The sequence below is a fragment of the Leucoraja erinacea genome, chromosome 24 (genome assembly GCF_028641065.1).
Source record: "Leucoraja erinacea ecotype New England chromosome 24, Leri_hhj_1, whole genome shotgun sequence".
Classification (NCBI taxonomy): domain Eukaryota; kingdom Metazoa; phylum Chordata; class Chondrichthyes; order Rajiformes; family Rajidae; genus Leucoraja; species Leucoraja erinaceus.
In genome coordinates, this window is record NC_073400.1 from 28,866,499 (window position 1) to 28,890,232 (window position 23,734).

Sequence of the window (23,734 nt, forward strand, 5' to 3'; positions counted from 1 at the left end):
ATCAAAGCAGGCCTGGCAGCATCTGTGAATCGAGAGAGAATCGGCTAATATTTTGGGTCAAACTCTTTTATCGAGTGTTGGTTGGGTGTTTCAAATTTCCACCATCTATCGATGCAAATTGCGGGAGTAACTCGGAGGATCAGGCATCATCTCTGGAGGAAAATGTTAGGTGAAGTTTTGGGGTGGTGCCCTGGTAAGTGTATTGTTGCCTGGGGAAGGATTTGATACAATGTGGTAAACTATGGAACTGCTTAGACAAAAATGCAGGAGAAACTCAGCGGGTGAGGCAGCATCTATGGAGCGAAAGAATAGGTGACGATTTAAATGACCAAGGGGGAGGAGAGTGGTAGTAAAAACTCTCACTGTCTATTTGTTTAGTTTTTAGGGGGAAAAGTGAATCCAATCTTGCATGGTTCCTGTATTTAAATTGCTTTTCTGAACAAACCTTTGACCGTGAATAGATACAGCTTTATGATCTGGTCGTTGCTTTATTTGAATACCTTTCTCACTCTTTTTTTGTCTTTGGCCAAGGGTATTTACAAAGATCAGGGTTGCATTTGTGCATTTTCTCCTCCTGAGGGGCATTGTAGTGTGCGGGACTATAATGTACGTTTGTGTTGCCTCCTTATAGCACTACTATTTATTTTACGTAGTGAACCCAAGCCCTTTTAAAAAAAAAAAACACCAAGTCTGTCAGTTTCTTTGTAGGTGTGTCACTTCAATGTGATAATGGAGGTCAATAAACTTCAGATGGGTGGCATGACCAGGAGTAGTAATTAGAATTGATATCCTAGTGCAATGCAGACTATTTATTAACCAGAAGTGGCACTATACAGCACCCTCCATAATGTTTGGGACAAAGACCCATCATTTATTTATTTGCCTCTGTGCTCCACAATTTGAGATTTGTAATAGAAAAAAATCACATGTGGTTAAAGTGCACATTGACAGATTTTATTAAAGGGTATTTTTATACATTTTGGTTTCACCATGTGGAAATTGCAGTTGTGTTTATACATGGTCCCACACATTAGACAAGGTTTCTTTGGATTTTCTGGATCTTGTGTCCTAGATTTGGTCAATAATGACTGGAATTTCTCACTCCGATTGAGCTGAAGGCTTGGCAACAGTCCATGGGTGTGTCAGCGCACATTGCCCGAGACCTTTAACTGCTGATTCACCTTGTAGCCAACTGTTGAGGCAGCCTTACTGACTCTCCATGTTCCTCCCATCTGCAGTATTTTCATACTTCATAGCGCCAAAGTTTTGAATTTGATCCCGACCTCTGGTGCTAATTGCGTGGTGTTTGCATGTTCTCCCTCTGATCGGGTGGGTTTTCCCAGTGTGCTCCAGTTTCCTCCCATGTCTCAAAGACATACAGGCTTATAGGTTAATTAGCCTCTGTAAATTGCCCTGAATGTGTAGGGACTGGAAGCGAAAGTGGGATAGCAGAGAACTGGCGTGTGAACATGTGATCATTGGTTGGCAAGTACCTGGTGGACCAAAGGGCCTGTTTCAAAGCCGTATCTCTAACCTAAACTAGAGTATTTTTCTACTGCTCTGATTTATGTTTATTTTAGTTGATGACGGGTTGGCAATAATTCCAGAAATCCTCAAGTTCCAGAATAGTTCCAGAGGTCTGGTGACTGCGGGTAATTGCTTTGCAAAGAGTCGCGGTGAATGATCTAATTTTATAAAAGGGGTAATTAACAACTTGATGCAGGGTTTTGAAAGCCATCCAGTTAGTCTGGTTCTGGACTGACCAGGTATCCTGGACAAGATTGTACTTTGTTTTAAAAAGGTTGTTGGTGGTAAACCATATTTTTTGACACCATTGTTGGCCAGCTTTCATTCTCCCTTCCACCGCAGTCTACATAAGCTGCTTTCAAAGAAACCGTATGATTATCAGCAGGGATCTTTAATACTCTCTGGTTTGTTTTATTTGGTTTGAAGTATTCAGTCACTCATTCAGTGCACTTGCATGGACTCAATATAATATTAATTGGGCGGCACGGTTACACAGTGGTAGAGTTGGTCCCTTACAGCGCCAGAGACCCAAGTTCAATCCTGACCGGGGGTGCTGTCTGTACGGAGTTTATATGTTCTCCTTGTGACCAATCCAACTGTGATTTCTACACGGTGAAACCAAAATGTATAAAAATACCCTTTAAAAATATCTGACAATGTGCACTTTAATCACATGTGATTTTTTTTTTTTTTTATTAATTACAAATCTCAAATTGTGGCGTACAGAGGGAAATGAATAAATGATGGGCCTTTGTCCCAAACATTATGGAGGGCATTGTGCCTTGCAAGATTTTGGGTTTAAATGTCTTGTTAACACCCAAGGGACAGGCAAGTTGAATGGTGAGGTTTTACCAAGGAGCAAGTGACCAAGAAAGTAAATGTTGACCTTGAGTACTGTAGATCAAAGTCAGTGTCATGTGAATTACATTTGGAAAACAATGCGTGTCAACTTTAGACTTTCCTTTAGACTTTAGAGATACAGGATGGAAACTGGCCCTTTGGCCTACCGAGTCCACGCCAATGAGCGATCACCCCGTACACTAGTACTATCCTACATACTAGGGACAATTTACAATTTTGAGTAGCCAATTACAATCCTGCATGTCTTTGGAGTTTGGGAGGAAACCGCAGCACCCGAAGAAAACCCACGCAGTCGCAGGGAGGACGTGCAAACTCTGTACATGGAGCACCCGTAGTCGGGGTGAAATCCTGGTCTCTGCCGCTGTGAGGCAGCAACTCTAGTGCAACTGAGTTGCTGCCTCAAGTAACTCAACCCAGCGTAAAGTTTAGATTAAAAAGCTAAAACATTCTCCTCACATGAGCCAAATCTATGTTTGTTGAGAAATGTAGTTGCCATCCACCGAGCTGATGGTACAATGCTGCTCCGATGTATCTGTGACTGACAGCTGTTGCGTTTCTTGCAGTTATTTACAGATGGGATTACAAACAAACTGGTTGGCTGCTATGTGGGGAACAATATGGAAGACGTTGTCCTGGTCAGAGTTTACGGGAACAAGACTGAGCTGTTTGTGGATCGTGACAATGAACTGAAGAGTTTCCAGGTCCTGCATGCCAACGGCTGTGCTCCAAAGCTCTACTGCACATTCCAGAATGGGCTCTGCTACGAGTTCATGCATGGCATCGCCCTCGGTCCGCAACATGTGCGGGAGACGGCCCTGTTCAGGTACCAAACCTTAATCCTATTGTTTCTTTTCAAGATTAATTAGCATTGCTTAGTGGACCACGCAAAGAGCCTTTGTCTGTACACTTTTTCATTTTGGTTGTTATCCTGATCAGATATTATGACTGTATCATGCAGCGTGGAAACGGGCCCTTCGGCATAACTTGCCCACCACGACCAATATGTTCCATCTTCACTAGTCCCACCTGCTGCGTTTGGCCCATATCCCTCTAAACCTGTCCTACCCATGTACATGTGTAAGAAAGGACTGCAGGTGCTGGTGAAAATCGAAGGTAGACACAAAATGCTGGAGTAACTCAGCGGGTGAGGCAGCGTCTCTGGAGAGAAGGAATGGGCGTTGCCCATTCCTTCTCTCCAGAGATGCTGCCTCACCCGCTGAGTTACTCCAGCATTTTGTGTCTACTATCCATGTACATGTAGACAATAGGTGCAGGAGCAGGCCATTTGGCCCTTCGAGCCAGCAACGCCATTCAATGTGATCATGGCTGATCATCCCCAATCAGTACCCCGCTCCTGCCTTCTCCCCATATCCCCAGACTCCGCTATTTTTAAGAGCCCTATCTAGCTCTCTCTTGAAAGCATCCAGAGAACCTGCCTCCACTGCATGTCTAGCTGTTTCTTCAACGTTGAGTCCCAGCCTCAACTACCTACTGTGGCAACTCGTTCCACACACCCACCATCCTTTGTGTGAAAACGTTACCCCTCGGATTCCTATTAAATCTTTCCCCTCCCTTCACCTTAAGCCCGTGGCCTCTGGTTCTCGATTTCCCCAACTCTGGGCAAGGAACTCTGTGCGTCTACCCGACCTAACCCTCTCATGATTTTCTGCCCTTTTTGTTTTGGACGGAGGAGGAGGAACCGTGCTGGAAATCCCGTGTCGTGTTTGCAGGTTTTTAACTGATACATGGGCTGGAAAAGAAGATCAAACTGCACTTGACTGTAATCAGTAACGTTGTAGTGGGGAAGTGCAAAAGCAAACAAATCGTTGGCAAGTGAAGAACACATTGTGCAGGGATAGACCCGCCGAATCTCATTCTCGCGTTAAACCTCAGTGCTCCAACTTCAAAAATATAGGATTCATTTCCTGGAGATTTGCCTTTGGGATTTGTTTCCACGTTGCTATCCATTATATTTAAGCTGGAAGAGATATTTCAGAGCTAATTGAAGTGTTTAATGACGTTAGTGATTTGCATCGGGACGGCGCAGCATTTGTGGTGCAGCAGTAGAGTTGCTGCCATGCAGCGCCGGAGACCCAGGTTTGATCCCGACTATGGGCGCTGGCTGCACAGTGTTTGCACGTTCTCCCCGTGACCAGCGTGGCTTTTCTCCAAGATCTTCGGTTTTCTCCCAGATCTTCGGTTTTCTCCCACACGCCAATGAAGTACAGGTTTATAGGTTAATTGGCTTGTTGTAAATGTAAAAATTATCCCTAGTGTGTGTAGGATGGTGTTAGTGTGCGGGGATCGCTGGTCGGCGTGGAACCGATGGGCCGAAGGGCCTGTTTCCGTGCTGTATCTCCAAACTAAACATCCATCAAATTTAATTGGATTTGCAGGTTTAATTTTATTACTTAAGTGTGAATTTCAGTTTGGAAACCTCTTTCATGAGCACTGCTTAGTTAGAGTTTAGTTTATTGTCACGTATACCGATATACAGTGAAAAGCTTGGTAGCAGTTTCCGTTTGAACTTAAAATGTTAATGGCTGGAAATAAATCTTGTGCCATTCACCTGCATTTCCAGTAGCTGTTACTCACAAAACCTCCCATTGGTAGCAGCCAAATGGTGTTGTGTTTAGCATATTCACATTGTCCGTGTTTTTAATTGGAAACGACCACCCATTCTGTTAGAAAGAATAGACATAAGATACTGGAGCAACTCAGTGGGTCAAGCAGCATCTCTGGAGAAAATGGATAGCTGACGTTTTGGGTAGGGGCCCTTCTTCAGACTTATTACATTTAATTTTATTACATTGAATACATTCTATTAGCTTGCTTGTGATCCTGATTGTAATGGTGGATGTTTGCAACTTCCAATTGAAGATAGTAATGCAGTGCAAATACAACCCTTTTTGACCTGCTTTGTCCATGTGGGCCATCTACGCTACTTCTACTTCCAGCACGTGATCCATAACCCTTTCGTATTCTGGTGTTTTTGGCACTCATCTAAACAGCAAAATGTTTTGAGATTGCCCGCCTCCTTTCTCCCCTCCCCTCCCCCCTATCAGGTAGTGCGTTCCAGATTCCAATCATCTTCCAGTTGAAAATGATGCAAATCGCATCCAAACCCCCTGTCGCTTGCCTTTTAAATCCATACCCATGGATGTAGACACTTCTTAAAGCGAAAAGTTGATGCCCCTTACAATTTTGTGTAGCTCATTATTAATCTTTGATATTCAAATATTAATTTGAATTGCATTTGGAGAGTCTGGTCAAAATATAGTCTTTGCATACTGGGGATGCGTTATATAATCTAATTTGTTTGGCATTTTGATATGATTCATTCTTTCCATGTGTATAACTTTTGTTGCTTTGGGTTATTTACTTGAACGGTAAATTGAATAACAGCTGGCGGGCTGCTTGTCACTAAGTGTTACTAACATGATGGAGGGTGGTCATAAAAAGTGTAACGGCCAGTAAAGTACCATTCTGAGTGGATGGTGTAACGAGTGTGACAAATTACAATAGATTTTCAAATGAATGTTATCATTTTATAAAGTAAAATGTTAATGTGAAAAATGTACAGCCATGTGATTTTTGTATTTTTAGGCCTGTATTTATAATACATGACGCCAGATATTGTCAGTTTGAGGAACTTGCATTTCTGTGTGCTCTGCTTTTCACTATCTCTTCCGCACCACTGCTGACATGGCGCACACACACACACACACACACACACACACACACACACACACACACACACACACACACACACACACACACACACACACACACACACACACACACACACACACACACACACACACATCTTGTCTAATTTCCCACTTGGTATTAAACACTGGCACAGAAGGGCGGCATGGGGTGGAGCGGTAGAATTGCTGCTGTAGAGTGCCCAGTTCCATCCTGACCACAGGTGCTTGTCTGTACGAAGTTTGCACGTTCTCCCCATGACCTGTGGGTTTTCTCACGTTTCTTCCCACACTCTACAGACGTACAGGTTTGTAGGTTAATTGGCTTCTGTAAATTTGTAAATTGTCCCTAGTGTGTAGTAGCATGATGTTTAGTGTGCAGGGATCGCTGGTCAGCATGGTCTCTTTGGGACAAAGGGCCTGTTTCTGAGCTATATCTCCAAACTAAACTAGATTATACCCAAATGAGTTTTAGTAATGAGGAGGAAAACCGTTCAGATTGGACTTCTGGAACATAGTTTTGGAGAACAGTTCCATTATCTCCTGAAAGTGATTCTCAGACATAAGAACGTTTCTTGTACTTGTAGGTCATTGTCTCCTTAAACTGTTAGGATGAAAAAATGAGTCCCTGTTTCAAATAAAGCAAGGAAGGGAGGGAACGATCGTCAGGGGGAGAAGTTTTCAAAGTGCAGAATAATCCTTGCAGTAGGATGCTTCTATGAACCCCCCCCTCCGTGGCACTGTAACTTGCTTGGAGAGGGGGCACAGTCCCGCAGCTGATGGAGCTGATGCCTCACATTGCCAGAGACTCGGGCTTGATCTTGCTCCTGGGTGCTGTTTGTGTGGAATTTGCATGTTCTCCCTGTGACCGTGTGTCTTTCCACCGGGTGCTCTCGTTCCTTCCCACATCCCGGAGACTTGCGGATTTGTAAGTCAATTGGCCCCTGTAAATTGCCTCCAGAGTGTAGTGAGTGCATGTGACATGGGATAATATAGAGTTACCATGAACTGATTATCGATGGTCGGCCTTGACTTGGTTGAAGCATACGGCATGGAAACATGCCCTTCGGCCCACAACCCACTAATTCAATAATTTTCTTTGGATGACTGAACTGGCTTTTGCAAGCGTGAGCAAATCTAAGAAGTCTCTAAACTTGTTCGCTCCCTTCCGAGTCATAATGTCAGTGCATTCCCCCATGGCCAGGGGAATGCTTCCCTTTCTACACCAAGCATTCCTTTGCCTTATCTTGTGGTGAGATGGTGTCCTCAAGGGTTTTCTATTTATTTCATCATTTATCAGCTTTACACTTCCATTAAAGGTTGGTGGTTCCACTTGGAGGTTTTGTCACAAGATCGCTTGCCTCCAATGTCCATGTTCCATGAGTCTTTGCTCGTCTCCAATATTTTTATAATTAGGTCCAATGACTTTGAGACTTTAGACATCAGAGATGCAGCATGGAAACAGGCCTTTCTGCCCACCGACCAATGATCACCCCAGTGCACCAACACTATCCTACTCGCCAGGGACAGTTTTTACAATATTACCAAAGCCAATTAACCATCAAACCCCTAGGTCTTTGGGAGGAAACCGGAGTCCCTGGGGAAAACTCGCGCTGTCGCAGGGAGAATGTACATACAACGCCCATGGTCAGGATTGTAATTAAAAGGCAGTAACTCTACTGCTGTGCCACTGTGCCACTCCTCCAATGTTAATAATTATCTTTTAATTAACATATCTCACCCTAATCTGATCCCGGAAATAAACACTTGTACTTACACTTGCCCTCCGTAATGTTTGGGACAAAGACCCATCATCTATTTATTTGCCTCTGTACTCCACATTTTGAGATTTGTAATATTAAAAAAAAATCACATGTGGTTAAAGTGCACATTGTCAGATTTTAACAAAAGCCATTTTTATACATTTTGGTTTCACCGTGTAGAAATCACAGCAGTGTTTATACATAGTCCCCCCATTTCAGGGCACCATAATGTTTAGGACATAGCAATGTCATGTAAATGAAAGTAGTCATGTTAAGTATTTTGTTGTATATCCTTTGCATGCAATGACTGCTTGAAGTCTGCGATTCATGGACATCACCAGTTGCTGGGTGTCTTCTCTGGTGATGTACTGCCAGGCCTGTATTGCAGCCATCTTTAGCTTCTGCTTGTTTTGGGGGCGAGTCCCATTCAGTTACTCTTCAGCATATAAAAGGCATGCTCAATTGGGTTCAGATCAGGTGATTGACTCGGCCACTCACCCGATCTGAACCCAATTGAGCATGCCTTTTATATGATACCTTTTTTTTCTTTTTTTAGCTTTGAAAAACGTCTTTGTTGCTTTAACAGTACACTTGGGATCATTCTCTTACTTTCTACATGGTGAAACCAAAATGTATAAAAATGACCTTTATTAAATTCTGACAATGTGCACTTTAACCACATGCGATTTTTTTTTTTTTTTTTTTCTTTCACAAATCTCAAATTGTGGAGTACAGAGGCAAATAAATAAATGATGGGTCTTTGTCCCAAACATTCTGGAGGGCACTGTCGTGAACACTGGGTGTGAGTGAGCTGCACTGTGTGTGGCTTGGGAAGCCTACTTTCCCACAGTGCTTTGTGTTGTTGATGGTTTGCTTGCCAGAATGACAACAAAGCAGTATCGATTTCAATTCCTGCCACATCACTAAACTTGGGAGGGCTTGGCAGCGTTTGTTACATGCGGAATTAATGAAATCCAGAAACACTAGCCGGGGTTGAATCTCTGTGATCTAACATTGTTTTTTGCTTAACACAACTCGGCAAAGATATCCTGAATTCACTACAGAAAAGTGTATTATCTTTTTTAAAGTTTCATTTACCACTTATCACCAGCCCATTGATCTTTTAAAGACACTCCTTTTACACAAAAAACCTACCTTTTCAAGCTATGTTTTGACTGGTGTTTAATGCTCTCGCTTTTTATCGTAACATTGCTTGCATGTGTAAAGATGTTGAATAGGCTGTAGTTTTGAGGCCACATGGCGATCCCTACATTGCTGTCGGCTGGAACGATCACTAAGGAACAAGCAAACATTGCGGTTTTTGCTTTGCTCCTTACATAGAGTAATACAACACAGGAACAGACCCTTCGGTCCATTATGTCTGAGCCATACACGATGCCAAGACCATTGAAATTGTGAATTACAAGATGAGGTGCCAAAGAAGAATTTTCCTCTGCTTTCTGCAACTTTTCAAATTATGGTGGCAAAATAATGTGTTTTTTGTGATGTAAGCATCTTTTGTGCAGCAGAAGTCTATTAGCTTATCTGGGAGCATAAGGTGGGCAAGTTTGTTAATAAAACAATGTATTCCTATAAGTGTGACCAGGTTGGCAGACCCATTGCCTCTGACGTTAATTGGAAAGGAGTTCCTACGGAGTGGGTGGATTTTTACTATTTCCAGGTCTCCCAACACGCTGTGCTGTATCACCGTGCAGTTCTAATGACTGTCTGTTTAACAGGTGTCCACAGCATGCGATGTTTATTTATTTTAACAGGTTCCCCGTCCGGAAGCCAGCCTGATTTGTGACAGGCTTGGCCCCCTGTCGGGCGGGGAACGCTCCAGCAGAGGCCGAGGCCCCTTGAAGGTAGGTTTTTTGCTGTTTCCGAGTCGAGATTGTGAGGTGGGAAGAGCTAGTGCAGTGTGGCTCGGAGGATTTCAAGATGGACTGCAATAGGTAGGCGTGTGGTCAGAGTGGGCTTTGAGTGGAGAGTTGGAGGGGTGGGAGGGGGAGGGGGAGGGTGTGGGGTGCATGGGGGTGCGGTTGGTGTCGGTGAACGGTGGGAGATGGGTCTGGTTAGGGGATTTGGAAGGGACACAATTAATGATCTCTGTAGTTTAGCGAAGTAAGAATCACATAGGAAGAGATGCGTGTTTGCTGGATGTGTCTTTTAAGACACATTTCTGGGTCTACCCAATCCGTGACCAATGTTAGCAAGAAAAATGCCTGTTCCCAGCCTTGCCTGTCTTTAACTGAGGGGCTCTCAAATCCAGACAATCTCTGCTGATCATCCGTAAAGCTAAAACTGAGGAAATCTGCCTCTGTGTTTCATGATCCATTGCCCTGGAGTGTATTAATTTAAAACTAGGAGTGGGCACTTTGAATATTAGAGTCACACAGTGTGGAAACAGGCCCTTCGGCCCAACTTGCCCAACTGACCACAGTGTCCCATCTACACTAGTCCCACCTGCCTGCGTTTGGCCCATATCCCTCTAAACCTATCCTATCCTATCCATGTACCTGTCTAAGTGTTTCTTATACATTGCGATAGTACTGGCCTCCTCCGGTGATGCAACCTCTTCCAGAAGCTCGTTCCATACACCCACCACCCTTCGTGCAAACAAGTTACCCCTCGGGGTCCTATCTTTTCTCCCCTCACCTTCAACCTATATCCTCTGGATCTCGATTCTGGGCTATAAGACTTTGTGTGTTTATCCGATGTATCGCTCTCATGATTTTGTACACCTCTATAGGATCACCCCTCAGCCTCCTGTGCTCCAGGGTATAAAGTCCCAGCCTGCTCATCCTCTCCCTGCAGCTCAGGCCATCGAATCCTGGCAGCATCCTACTAAATCTTCTCTGCACCCTTTCCAGCTTGAAATCTTTCCTATAACATGGTACCCAAAACTGAACACAATACTCGAAATGTGACTTCACCAATGTCTTGTATAACTGCAACATGATCTTGCAACTTTTATACTCTGGTTTAGGTTTGGCTTCTATAGTTGCATTTGAGATTTTAAATATTTGCCCCCCCCCATGCTTAATTGTCTCTTACCCTTTTTATTGTGTATTTTCCTTTGCTGATTTTGGGAAGACTGGTTTGAGTCCTTCGGCTGAACCCGTCTGGTCCTTAATTATTTGACTGCAGATGCACTTTCCGCTGGGTCCATAGCTGTTTCACTGTAGTTTATTACTGCGTACTGGCATTGTGCAAAATGCTCTTTAATAAAAAGTTTATTTGGGAAAAATAAAATCTTCCTTTTTTTCTCTTAGCACTTTGAAGCCGTTCTGTAAATCCTGTTGAAAAGTGTTTGGGTTGAAATCTTTAATTCTAATTGTTGCTCTTAAACGGAAAATTAAGGACTTGGTCCCCTCATGCCTGCTCTACTTTTCAGTGAGATTATGGCCAATCTCTTTGCTTCCGTTTCCGCTGTTCCTTGCCCACCAGTCCTAGCAGCCAGCTCCTGACCTGTTTGAATAAGAGTCCGTCATTCCCTCATAGGTCCCCTCTTGAATCCACAATTGTGCGGCACAGTGGCCCGGCAGTAGAGTTGCTGCCTCACGGCGGCAGAGACCCTGGTTCAATCCCGACTACCCGTGATGTTTGTGTGGATTTTGCACGTTCTCCCTGTGACCGTGAAGGCTTTTTCTGGTTTTGCGCCACATTTCGGAGATGTGTGGGTTTGTAGGTTAATTGGCTTCTGCAAAATGTACCTATTGTGAAGAATAGAATATGTGTGTAAGGGTGATCGTTGGTCTGAAGGGCCCGTTTCCACACAGTATCTCAAAATTAAACTAAGCTAGAGTAGAAGCATGTTATCCTCTTTCGCAAGAGACTGCGTAAGAAAAATATATTTTTGTGAACTTAACTTCTAGTAGTAATGTATTTCTTGGGATTTTGTGTCAACATTCACACTGCAGGAAAACGCACAATCTGGAAAGAAAATGGCATGTTAGCATTTTATTGTAAGGCGATAATGCCATTGTAGGAGTGCTCAACACAATTATACAAATCAAAGATGCGACCCAACCTGTTCTCAAAGCAGTTTTTGTCTGCGTGATAAATGACGATATTTGATGGTGCTGTGTAAATTCAGTACATTGATTCCTGGGGTGAGAGGATCGAATTGACAATCTGTGTCGCTAAAGTTGAGGAGACTTCATTTGGGTGTACACAGTCTGAGTAGGATTGACGGGCGAGGTTGTCCAGAACTGCAGTGCAGTCATGGCATAATCATCGTAGGACATTGTCACGAATACCCCAGAGGGATGTGGAATTCTTAGTTGGTTAGTGCTTGAACAGTGGCTATTTGGGGATTGGGGCTCCTTTTATTGTGTAGCGGCATCCACATCATTTTGTTGGTCTTGGCATGGCATGTCTTAATGATTCTATAATCCACTTGGAACACAATCCTTTGGACTTTGACTGCCACTTAAATGATCATCCAATTTTTAAACCTCCACATACCCAGGCAGACTGTTCCTTTCTTTTGCCTGCTTTTACCTAACGCAACTGAACATAAACTGTCAATATAGTCATACATCATAGAAACATGGCAACCTTTGTTCCTGTCAACCATGATGCCCCATCTATGCTAGTCCCACCTGCATGTGTTTGGCCCAAACCCCTCTAAACTTTCCTTATCCGTGTATCAGTCCAAATGTCTTTGAAATGTTCCTCAACTACCTCCTGTGGCAGCTTGTTCCGTACACCCATGATCTCTGCAGAAAAAGGTTGCACTCCAGATTCCTATTAAATCTTTCCCTCTAACCTTAAACCTATGTCCTCTGGTTCTATCCGGGTTCACCAGTTTTCCCGTACCTGTACTATGAACACAATTGTTTAAAACCTGTTTTTCTTCCTCTTGTGTTACTTTCTGTTGCTCTCTCTATTGCAGTACACTGTTGGCCTCAGTAAATTACCAAAGTTCATGATCGATTTTGTGTATTTAATAGTTCGGTATCATTTAATTTATAGGTTGAACAATTTTACAGGTTTGAAGGCTGCTATTTGCCCTAATATTTGGCTGCATGAACAAACTTCAATTTGGCTTTCACTTCTGCTGTTTTTCCTCATTAACCTTACAGAATGTTCTATTTTCTGAATCTTTATCCAGATACTTCTGACATTATTGTTAAATTGCTTTTTTTGGCAGGAAGGCATTCCAGATTGCAACAAAATTGCACTCCAGTGTCCAACGAAAATACCTTAATTTTTCTCCCTGTACCTGATGTTTTTAATTATTATATTGAAGCAATTCTTTTATTTTTCATTTTATTCAGCAGGGTTTAAGAAGGATGCCGACCCAAAATGTAATCCGTCCGTTCCCTCCACAGATGCAGCCTGACCCACTGTGTTGTGCTAGCACTTTGTTTTAGCTCAGGATTTGGGCATCTGCAGTCTGCAAATCTACGTGTATGTATTATAGCAAGCCTGTCACTCAGACAACCTGCACAGCAGCTGTACATTTGTCCTGGGATGTCTCTTGCTGTTCTTCAGCATTATGAGCACACTATCATACAGCACTCTGCCTCAGTGTGTGGTGGCACAGTATCATGGAATACTACCTCGATGTGTGGTGATACCTGTGCAACTTGGATGCCAGGAATCCACTCTGAGAGAACTCTGTTACTTCTGGCTGTTTGGGGACAGGAAGCTTTGCCAGGGATGTTTAAAGCGAATTAAAAAAAGAACTTCCCAAACCATTGCGACTGCATAAAGGATCATTAGATGTAAATGTTGATCCAGCATTGAGCAGCAGGGTGGCACAGTGGTAGAGTTGCTGCCTTACAGCGCTAGAGACCCGGGTTGGATCCTGAATACGGGTGCTGTCTGTGCATAGTTTGAACATTCTCCCCGTAACCACATGGGTTTTCTCTGGTTTCCTCCCACACTTGAAAGACGTGCAGGTTTGTAGGTTAATTGGATCCGGTAAAGATTGAAAATTGTCCCTAGTGTGTGTGTGTGTGTAGGATAGCAGTGTGTGTGTGTGTAGGATAGCGCTAGTGTACAGGGTGATCGCTGGTCGGCACGGACTCAGTGGGCCAAAGGGACCGTTTCCATGCTGCATCTCTAAACTAACCTCAACCTTTTGTTGAAACTTATGGTTTGTTGGCTGTCATTCGTCTGTTTGCAATTGTTCTGATCATTTTACTTTTATCGACTGATCCCTTTGTTTTTGTCTAGAGTTGTCAGATGACCAACCCGTGATTTACAGGAATGTGCTGGAACATTAACTGAACTAAGATTAGCTGGTGGCCATTTCTGGCACCTAATTTCCTTTCTTTCTGCTAGGTTTAGATACAATGGTATTTTCTCACCTCCAATTGCTGCAATGCCCCCATCCATTCAATAACATTGTAATTTAAATTGTTCTCATTTTTCCAGGTTGGTCATCTATCACTTGTCTGAACAAGGGTCCCGAGCAGAAACATCGTCTGTCCATTTTCTTCCATCTATGCTGCCTGACCCGCTGATTTCCCCCAGAACTTTGATTTTTTTTTTTAACCTTGTTGCTGGAGATTCTAGCATCTGCAGCCTGTTGTGTCGCGGTTATCTCTCTTAATTTGGTTCCCTATCGCTTTCCAGGTTCCTTGGGTTCAAACCGTACAGCAATGGCTAGGGATGTGCGCAGAAATTAATGTTAGCAACTTTATGAGGGACACACAAATAAGCTTTTCCAGTCTATAGGGTGAATGTGCATGTGTGTCCATTGCCTTGCTTGCACAGTTTCATCTATTAACTGTGCATTTGCTTACCCTTCATTGCTCTCAACTTGGCAACAATAAACCATTTTTTGGTTTACTAGTGGTTTTTTGGTTTATTTTCCTTTCCAATCACACCGGATCTCCCCATAACCCTGTTTTTTTTTTCTTTTTCTATTTAGTCCATTACATGCTCCTGTTCACATTGTGTGGAGCACTTTCCATTTTTGAATTGTCCAATCTTCTCTCTTCCCCCCCCGACCCCCATTCTTTTAGTTTGGGGAACTTTACACCTTACAATTAACAGTGAGCACATTTCAAAATTGTATTATCCACGTATTGTTTTGTGTTGGTGAATTCTGCGCGTAAATTTAAAGCACTTCACCTTGGCTAAAATTGTTTCAGAACAGTTGAAAGCGGCTAAACAATAAGAGCACAGAGGGAGAAATAACATGAAACAATGAAAAAAGAAATCACTACAATGATTAGGAAAAAGGGTGATCAAAAGCAATATAGGCCCCTTTGATCTTTGCCTTTAACATCGATGATGGAATTACAAATGTCTGTACAAGGGCAATGGACGTGTTGAACAGTTGCATGTTTAGTCATAGAATTGTTCAACAATTTTAGTTGGCCCAATTTGTCCGTGCCAACCAGTAAGCGCACTTCCATATTAACACTATCTCACGCCACTTGATCCATGGCATCCTGGTGATTTTAAGTGCCCATCCGATACTTAAATGCTGTCGGCGACCCAGTTTCAATCACTACCTTGGGCAGTGCGTCCCAGGTTCTTGCCACTCACCAGGTGAAGACATTTCCCCTCGTATCTCTCTGTATGCTCGTCACAGACATGGATCTGCAAACACGCATTACAGTCGCCCCACTCTTTTAAATCGCAACTCCTACAGTAATATTTCTTACTTTCTGTACACTGTGGGTGGCTCAATTGTAATGGTGTATTGTCTTTCCGCTGACTGGTTAGCACGCAACAAAGCTTTTCGCTGTACCTTGTACACGTGACAAAAACTAAACTGAACGCCCGAGAAACCTATCATTCATGGTGTATGTCCGAGCCTCATTACCACTCCCAAAATGCGTCACCTCACATTTGTCTTCTGTTTTTTTACCCCGATTTCACCAACACGTTTATATTTCCCTGCCGTCTGTGGCAAGCTTTAACATTATCAACAATTCCACCAATCTTCAAGTCATTGTGGACTTTATTGTTCATGATTCTTGCATCCACATCCAAATTCATTCACATCTAATACAAACAGCAAGGGTCCCAGCACCGATCCTTGTGGGACACCACGAGACTCAGACATCCAATTACAAAAATAACATGGAGAGAGTACAGGGAATAGTGAGGAAGTGACATGGGATGAGGAGAGATGGGCATGGTGCGAGAAGGGATTTGTAATTGTGCCTGTTTTAATTAATTAATGGAATTCTCCTCTTGATATGTAGAACTCTGGGTGAGATGTGCACCATTTAATCGGTCTTTGAATAGTTGAGGGAAATATATGTATAAATTGCAGATACTAGTAATCCTATAAAAACAAAAAAATGCTGGAAACACTCAGCGGGACAGGCAGCATCTGAGAATGTTTCAGCCTCTAGACCCTTCATCAGAACGTGTTTTGTGCATTTTCCCAGTTTAATATTTCCTATCTGAAAACTACAGTTCAGGCCAGGGAAGCTGTCAGTTTAAATGTGTGATTGGTGGATTCTTGTGAATCAAAGGTAAGTAGAAGTGAATATGGAGTTAGTTTGCAAGTCGTCGAATGGCAGAATTGTTGTGAGAGCCAAAAAGGTCTTCTCACATTACTAATGTTTTTAACCAAAATTCACCGACACCTTTTTAAATGGGAGTGTTTCTCAAAACTATTGGGATAGATTTTTGAATAACACGTGCACTTTACACCTCTTTGCAGACTCATTGCGACAGAACTGGCAAGGATTCATTCTATTCATGCTCACAATGGTTGTATTCCAAAACCCAACCTCTGGGTGAAAATGCACAAGTACATGGCTCTCGTCTCCACCGAATTCACTCCAGAAGCCAAAAATACCAGGTATGTGGTCAGCCATAAAGTTTATCGACGTCAACTGGTACTGCCGAAGATGCATTTACTGCATACAACGGGAGACATTTTGCTTGGTGATACCGTGACTTGTATAATTGCATGATGAGAACAATTTTTGCAGCGGAATAAGGGTTAGCATTAATCCGTCAAATGGAGGCAAGCCTTTGCTGTTGTGGGTACAGCCACTTCGGGTGGCACAATAACACAGCAATGGAGTTGCTGCCTCACAGCACCGGAGACCCAAGTTGGATCCCGACTACACATGCTATCTGTACAGAGTTTGTACGTTCACCCCCTAACTGCATGGGTTTTCTCTGGGGGCTCCGGTTTCCTCCCATATTCCAAGGACATTTGGGTTTGTAGGTTAATTGGCTTCTGCGAATTGTCCCTGGTTCGTAGGATAGTACTAATGTACGATGATTGCTGGTCAGTGTGGACTTGGTGGGGGCCGAAGGGTCTGTTTCCACTCTGTATCTCTAAATTAAACTAAACTTAATGGCAAGCCTTTTCTACTGATTCTATGAAACAATCTGTAATCCCACCAGGCAGATGTGGCATTTCAATGTAAGTAATTAATTATCGAGTATTTTAATTATCCAGAAATGTCGAAAATGAAACCTAAACCAGATCTTTCTTTGCTTTAGGATTCAGAAGGAAGTGCCGCCTTTGCAGACACTGGAGAAGGAAATGGCATGGATGAAGCAGTACCTGTCGGAGTTGAACTCTCCCACCGTACTTTGTCATAATGATCTCCTTTGCAAGAATATCATCTACAATGAAAAGGAAGGTGAGACCCTTCTCAGACAGCAAAGCAACAGGCCTGCTGTCTCAACATTTACATTGTAGCTTGGTGACATCTTATTCAAAAAGATTTTGTGAGCCATGTCAGTTTAAAAGTGTATGTGCTTCTTCTTGCGCATGGCGTGCACAGCCTAAAGTTGTAGGACAACTTGTTCTATTTGATTGTGCACGCCGGGTTGATTGCATTCGTCGATGCAGGGCGTACTGAGTGAAGGTTGCAATCTCCTACCCCAGTGTATTTACTTATCGCAGAACTAAAGAAAAACAGTAGCAGAAATCCAGGAGAGTGTTGAAGATGTAAACGGAGACGACAAACCATGCTCTGAGTTTCTTTGCCATTGGCTTTTCTTTTGAGTTCAGGCATAGAACAGTATTGCATTGACACCGACAATTTGGCATGTGTCTGTGTGTGCTGACCACTGTGCCAATTTAAACTGCACACCTTGGTTATAGGGAGAGGTAGAACAGTCCAGTGCTATATTCCATGGAGCACAGGAACGATGAGGGGGTGATATAATAAAGGTGTCTAAGATCACGAGTGGAATAAATTGGGTGATTGTGCTGTCTCTTGCCCAGAGCAGGGGAATCGGGAACCGGGGACATGGATTTAAAGTGAGAGAGGAAAGATATTTAATAGGAACCTGGGGGGCAATTTTTTCACACAGAGGGCGGTGGGTCTATGGACAGAGGAGGTAGTTGAGGCAGGTACTATAACAACATTTAAAATATATTTGTACATGGGTGGGAAAGGTTCAGAGGGATATGGGCCAAACGCGGGCATGTTGGACCAGCGTAGATGGGGCAAGTTGGGACGAAGGGCCTGTTTCTGTGCTGCATGGCTCTAATAAGAGCTCGAAATCACAGTGAGATCTGACTGGATGTGGTCTGACCTCTCGTTTGTCAGTTAACATCTGTTTGATTGTTGAACCTGTTTGAACCGAACATTGTCGACAGCGTCACAAAGTTTTACTGCATCCTACTTGCTGCATGATGCCCTAAATTTTTTTCCCACTCACAACATTTTTAATCTGATAACTGCCTTCTGGGCAGTAGTACCCTTCACACACTGCAAGCTTTGTGCAGCCTCTGCTTTATTCTTTTAACACACATTAAGTGTTGCAATCATGGGTATTGGCACCCAGCAGTCATCTGATCTGTTACTGTGTTTTAGTAAATAACCTCGCATTACGCGAGCATGTGCTGAACTGAACTGAACGTTATTTATAGAGCACTTTTAAAAACAACCACTGTTGCAACAAAGTGCTGTACATGACTAATCATAAACATAAAACAAAACAATAAAAACATTAAAAGACAGTAAAAACAATAAAAAACAATAATAGACACACTAAAACAAGAGCAAAGTCTCATGCAGTGGCGAAAGCCAAGGAATAGAAAAGGGTTTTAAGACTAGTTTTGAAAATGGACAGTGAAGGGGCCTGTCTAATGTGCAAAGGTAGAGTGTTCCATAATGTCGGAGCAGCAACAGAGAAGGCTCTATCCCCTCTGAGCTTCCGCTTAGACCTCGGTACCTCCAGGAGCAGCTGATCAGCTGACCTGAGGCACCGAGCAGGAGCGTAGGGATGAAGCAGCTCAGAGAGGTAAGGCGGGGCGAGACCATTTAAAGATTTAAAAACAAATAAAAGAATCTTAAAATGAACTCTAAAGTACACAGGCAGCCAGTGGAGGGAGGCCAGAATAGGGGTTATGTGCTCCCTCTTGCGTGTTCCAGTTAAAAGGCGAGCAGCAGCATTCTGAACCAACTGGAGACGTGCAAGGGAAGATTGGCTAACTCCAAAATAAAGTGCGTTAGTAATCCAGCCGAGACGTGATGAAGGCATGGATTACTGTTTCAAAATGCTGTCGTTCAAGAATGGGCTTCGTGCTGCAATTCGTTCCCCAACAGAAAAGTTTAGCAGATCACCGGTTAGAGCATTGTAGTTGGATCATGATACTTATTCGATGTTGTGATTAGGTGTTGTGCTGCGCTTTGATTGAGAGTCAATCCAGTCAGCTGAAAGACTATGCGTCGTTACAATTGAGCTGTCCACTGTGTACAGATGCAAGATAAAGGCAATAACGTATAGTGTAAGATGAAGTCCAGTAAAGTCTGAAGAAGGGGCTCGATCCAAAGCTTCACCTATTTCTCCTGAGCCTTCTCCCCATAATCCCTGACACCCTTCCTAATCAAGAATCTGCCTTAAGATTCCTTTTCTCCTGAGATGCTGTCCGACCCGATGAGTTACTCCAGCTTTTTGTGTCCTATCTTCGGTTTAAACAAACATCTACAGTTCCTTTTTACACAAAAGGTCCAATTAAAGATAGTCTGAGGGTCTCCAATGAAGTAGATGGTAGCTCAGGCCCGCTCTCTAGTTGGTCATGGGATGGTTCAGTTGCCCGATGACAGTCGAGAAGAAACTGTCCACACATAATAGAAGCACCAAATTCAGTAGTGAACTAACACTCATAGAATACAGTGGAGGCATTCTGAAGAAAAGCTCTGTTTCCAAGACTTGTTTAGAATTGCTGAATGTGTGTGAATCGAACACAGATTGTGTGGGATGCTTTAAGAGAACAGTGTTGAAGCAGTCCAAAAGTGCTGAGGGTCCCCAGTAGGTATTATTCAGTGGGTTTGTATTTAATATTGGCCTCGTATCTCATTGCTGGAGTGTGGCAAGACGGGCTGAAAATAGTCACAGCAAAAGTGAGTCTTGGAAATCCCAGAAAGGAGAAGTCTGCGGAGATGTATTCAAGAGGGAGTTAGATATAGCTTTTAGGCCTAACGGAATCGAGGGATATGGGGAGAAAGCAGGGACAGGGTTACCGCTTTTGGATGATCAGCCATGATCATATTGGCGGTGCTGGCTCGAAGGGCCGAATGGCCTACTCCACCTGATTTCTATGTTTCTATGACTGGCTTGATGGGAGAGTGGAAGTCAACAAATGGCACTTAAGATACAAGATGGAGTAGAAACGCCAGCAAAGTGGGTCAGCAGGTTGAGCTGCTGCCTAACAACGTCAGAGACCCGAGTTCGATCCTGACCTCGGGTGCTGTCTGAGTGGAGTTTGCACATTCTCCCTGTGACTGCGTGGGCTTTCTCTGGGTGCTCCAGTTTTCTCCCATGTCATAAAGGGGTGTGGTTTATTGGCCTCGACAATAGTCCCCATTGTGTAGAGAGTGGATGAGAGAATGGGATAAGGTGGAACTAATGTGAACAAGTCATGGAGTCATTGAGTGATGCAGTGTGGAAACTGGACCAGCCCCACTTGCCCACACCGGCCAACAATGTCCCATCTACACTAGTCCCACTTGCCTGCGCTTGGTCCATATCCCTCCAAACCCGTCCTATCCATGTACCTGTTTCATCAGCAAACTGAGAGATGTGGTGTTATCAGTCTAAATGATCTATTCTTCTGTTTTCTTTAGTCATCTTCTTATCGAGTGCACACACAAGATTAGAAGTTGCTCAGCCAGAGCTGAACACACTTCTCGGCATCTGCATACAATGGTGTCTGTCTTGTCGCTTCTTGTGCTTGGTGGTGGAAACGGGACCGTGACGTGAACGCTCTTTCATTGACCCTTTTTCTTTAGTTTCAGTTTTGATTCGGTAATGTTGCCCCTGTCGTCAATAGTAGGGGACACGAGCTTGCCTGAGCATTCAGTGACACAGTTAAACTACTGCTAATCAATTGGCCTGAAATATAACTTTGCATTTTTGTTTTGAAAATTACTGCTTAATATTGCCACCCTATCCACCTAGCTGAAATGTCACGGCCAACATTCATCTCTTCAGATAGACACTAAAAGCTTGAGAAACTCAGCTTGTCAGCCTGAAATCTCACCTATTCTTTTTCTTCAGAGATGCTGTCTGACCCGCTGAGTTCCTCCAGCTTTTTGAGTCTAACTTCAGTTTTATACCAGCATCTACAGTTCCTTCCCACACATTTAACCATTTAACTATATAACAGTTACAGCACGGAAACTGGCCATCTCGGCCCTGCAAGTCTGTGCCGAACACTTATTTTCCCCTAGTCCCATCTACCTGCACTCAGACCATAACCCTCCATTCCTTTCCCATCCATATGCCTATCCAATTTATTTTTAAATGATAAAATCGAATCTGCCTCCACCACTTCCACTGGAAGCTCATTCCACACAGCTACCACTCTTCTGAGTAAAGAAGTTCCCCCTCGTGTTACCCCTAAACTTCTGTCCCTTAATTCTGAAGTCATGTCCTCTTGTTTGAATCTTCCCTACTCTCAATGGGGAAAAGCTTATCCACGTCAACTCTGTCTATCCCTCTCATTTATCTCACCACTCTGGTCATTTTCGTCAGTTCTTAAGTTATAGGAGCAGAATTGGGCCATTCGGCTCATCAAGTCCACTCCGCCCATTAGGTCCACTCCGCCATTCAAACATGGCTGATCCATCCTTCCATTTCAACCCCATTCTCCTGCCATCTCCCCATAAACCTCTGACACCCGTACTAATCAGGTTTTAAGTAGGTTTTCACGTCAATTCATTCAGTAGCTCATTACTGTGTGCGGGACCTTGGCTGTGGGCAAATTAGCTACTGTTTTTTTTTCCTGTTTCTGAACATTTCAAGAACGTGTTTGGGATGTCCTGTGGATACGTGTACAAGGCTGTGTTATTTGCTGCCATGTTACCCATTTAAGGCCGCCTGGCCTTGGAGATGTGCAGGAAGTAACAGCGGATGCTGGTTTTCACTGAAGATAGACTTAAAGTGCTGGAGTAACTGAGCGGGTCAGGCAGCTTCTCTGGAGAAAACGAATAAGTGGCATTTTGGGTCGAGACCCCTTCTCAGCCTCTAAGATGGTTACTTGAACTGGAGTGTTTCACGATCGACTTAATACTGAGTTACTATGAACCGCAGGAAATTATTCCAATCGCTAGTAACCACGACCCAAGTGAGATCGATCTTGTGACTGCATTGGTGTTGTTCTGAGCCTCTAGCCGCTGGCAAATTAATTTTGTTTGCACCGCATGACTCTCATTTGTTCAATTTATCAACTTATTTATTGCCTGAAGCTCTGCATTTTTTATTTAGAAATGAAACAAAATGATTTGGCTAAGATGCACCAATTAACGTTGGAATCCAGGATAGATGTGTTTTGGGAAGAAACTGAAAATTAAATTAAGAGTCAATAGTGTTTATCATACACACTGGATATGAACTGGGACAATTAAACTATTGCTTGTTGCAGCGTTACATACACATGAGACAGCAACAACAATCAATATATAGAAATTATCAGTTATTCTAGACCATAGTGCAAAAACTAGGGCATCCATGGTGGTGCACGGTCCGTACTGGTTTGCTGCTGATGCAAGGTTGGGTTAGTGTTGTTCAGAGTGATTCAAGAACCAGAAAGTTCAAGGTAAGAAGGTACAAACCAACATCTGTAATTCCTTGCCTGAGAAAGAAGTGCAGATGCTGGATAAAATCGAAGGTCGACACAAAATGCTGGAGTAACTCAGCGGAGTGAGGCAGCATCTAGATTTTGCAGTGGAATGGACAAAATGTGTGAAAAAGAACTCCAGGTGCCTCACCCCCTGATATCTCCAGCATTTTGTCTATCTGTAATTCCTTCCTACGCAACATGATTCTGACTTTATTTAGAGGAAGTTGGTTCTTGAACAATCTTAGGAATCCTCAACTCCATACCTACACACACACACACACACACACACACACACACGCACACGCACACGCACACACACACGGAAGTCTGTCATGACACTTCTTCTTGTCGAGTCCACACACAAGATTAGAAGTTGTTCAGCCACTTCTCGGCATCTGCATAGAATGATATCTGTCTTGCGCTTCTTGTGTGCGGTAGTGGACAGACTGGTGGAAACAAGGTCGCGGCGTGAATGCTCGTTCCTTGACCCCTGCAATTATACTGTCGAGAGTTTACATTTTCTGCAAGTAAGTTTATTTGCCAAGTATTCACATACAAGGAATTTGCCTTTGTGCTCCGCCCACAAGTATCAACATGACATACAGTGACAGTTACGAATGATTCTGAAAACACCAAACATTAATAATAATAAAACATTAATGATAAAACACCATTGATCAAGCATGTGAACCAACAAAATACCAGATCAAAGGGAGGCTACAGATTTTTGGTTGTTGAGTAGAGCTACTACTCGTGGATAAAAACAGTTTTTATGTCTGGCTGTGGCAGCTTTGACAGTCCGGAGTTGCCTTCCAGAGGGAAGTGATTCAAAGAGTTTGTGGCGAGGGTGAGAG

At 43.3% G+C, this 23,734-nt stretch overlaps 1 protein-coding gene across 5 annotated transcripts in view; it reads left to right on the forward strand.

Annotated features, from left to right (window-relative positions):
* Window positions 1-23,734, forward strand: part of etnk2 (ethanolamine kinase 2) — a 64,269-nt gene that overhangs the window by 12,465 nt on the left and 28,070 nt on the right. For 4 of the 5 annotated variants that reach the window (XR_008725426.1, XR_008725425.1, XM_055654913.1 and 1 more), the window contains exons 2-4: window positions 2,952-3,211; window positions 16,503-16,643; window positions 17,300-17,442. Coding sequence is in view for 3 of the 5 variants with exons in the window: in XM_055654913.1 (XP_055510888.1) it covers window positions 2,952-3,211; window positions 16,503-16,643; window positions 17,300-17,442 (544 nt within the window). In the remaining 2 variants the exon portion in view is untranslated. Of the gene's footprint in view, window positions 1-2,951; window positions 3,212-9,784; window positions 9,814-16,502; window positions 16,644-17,299; window positions 17,443-23,734 lie in introns of those variants that run through there. The other variant, XM_055654914.1, reaches the window with a different exon arrangement.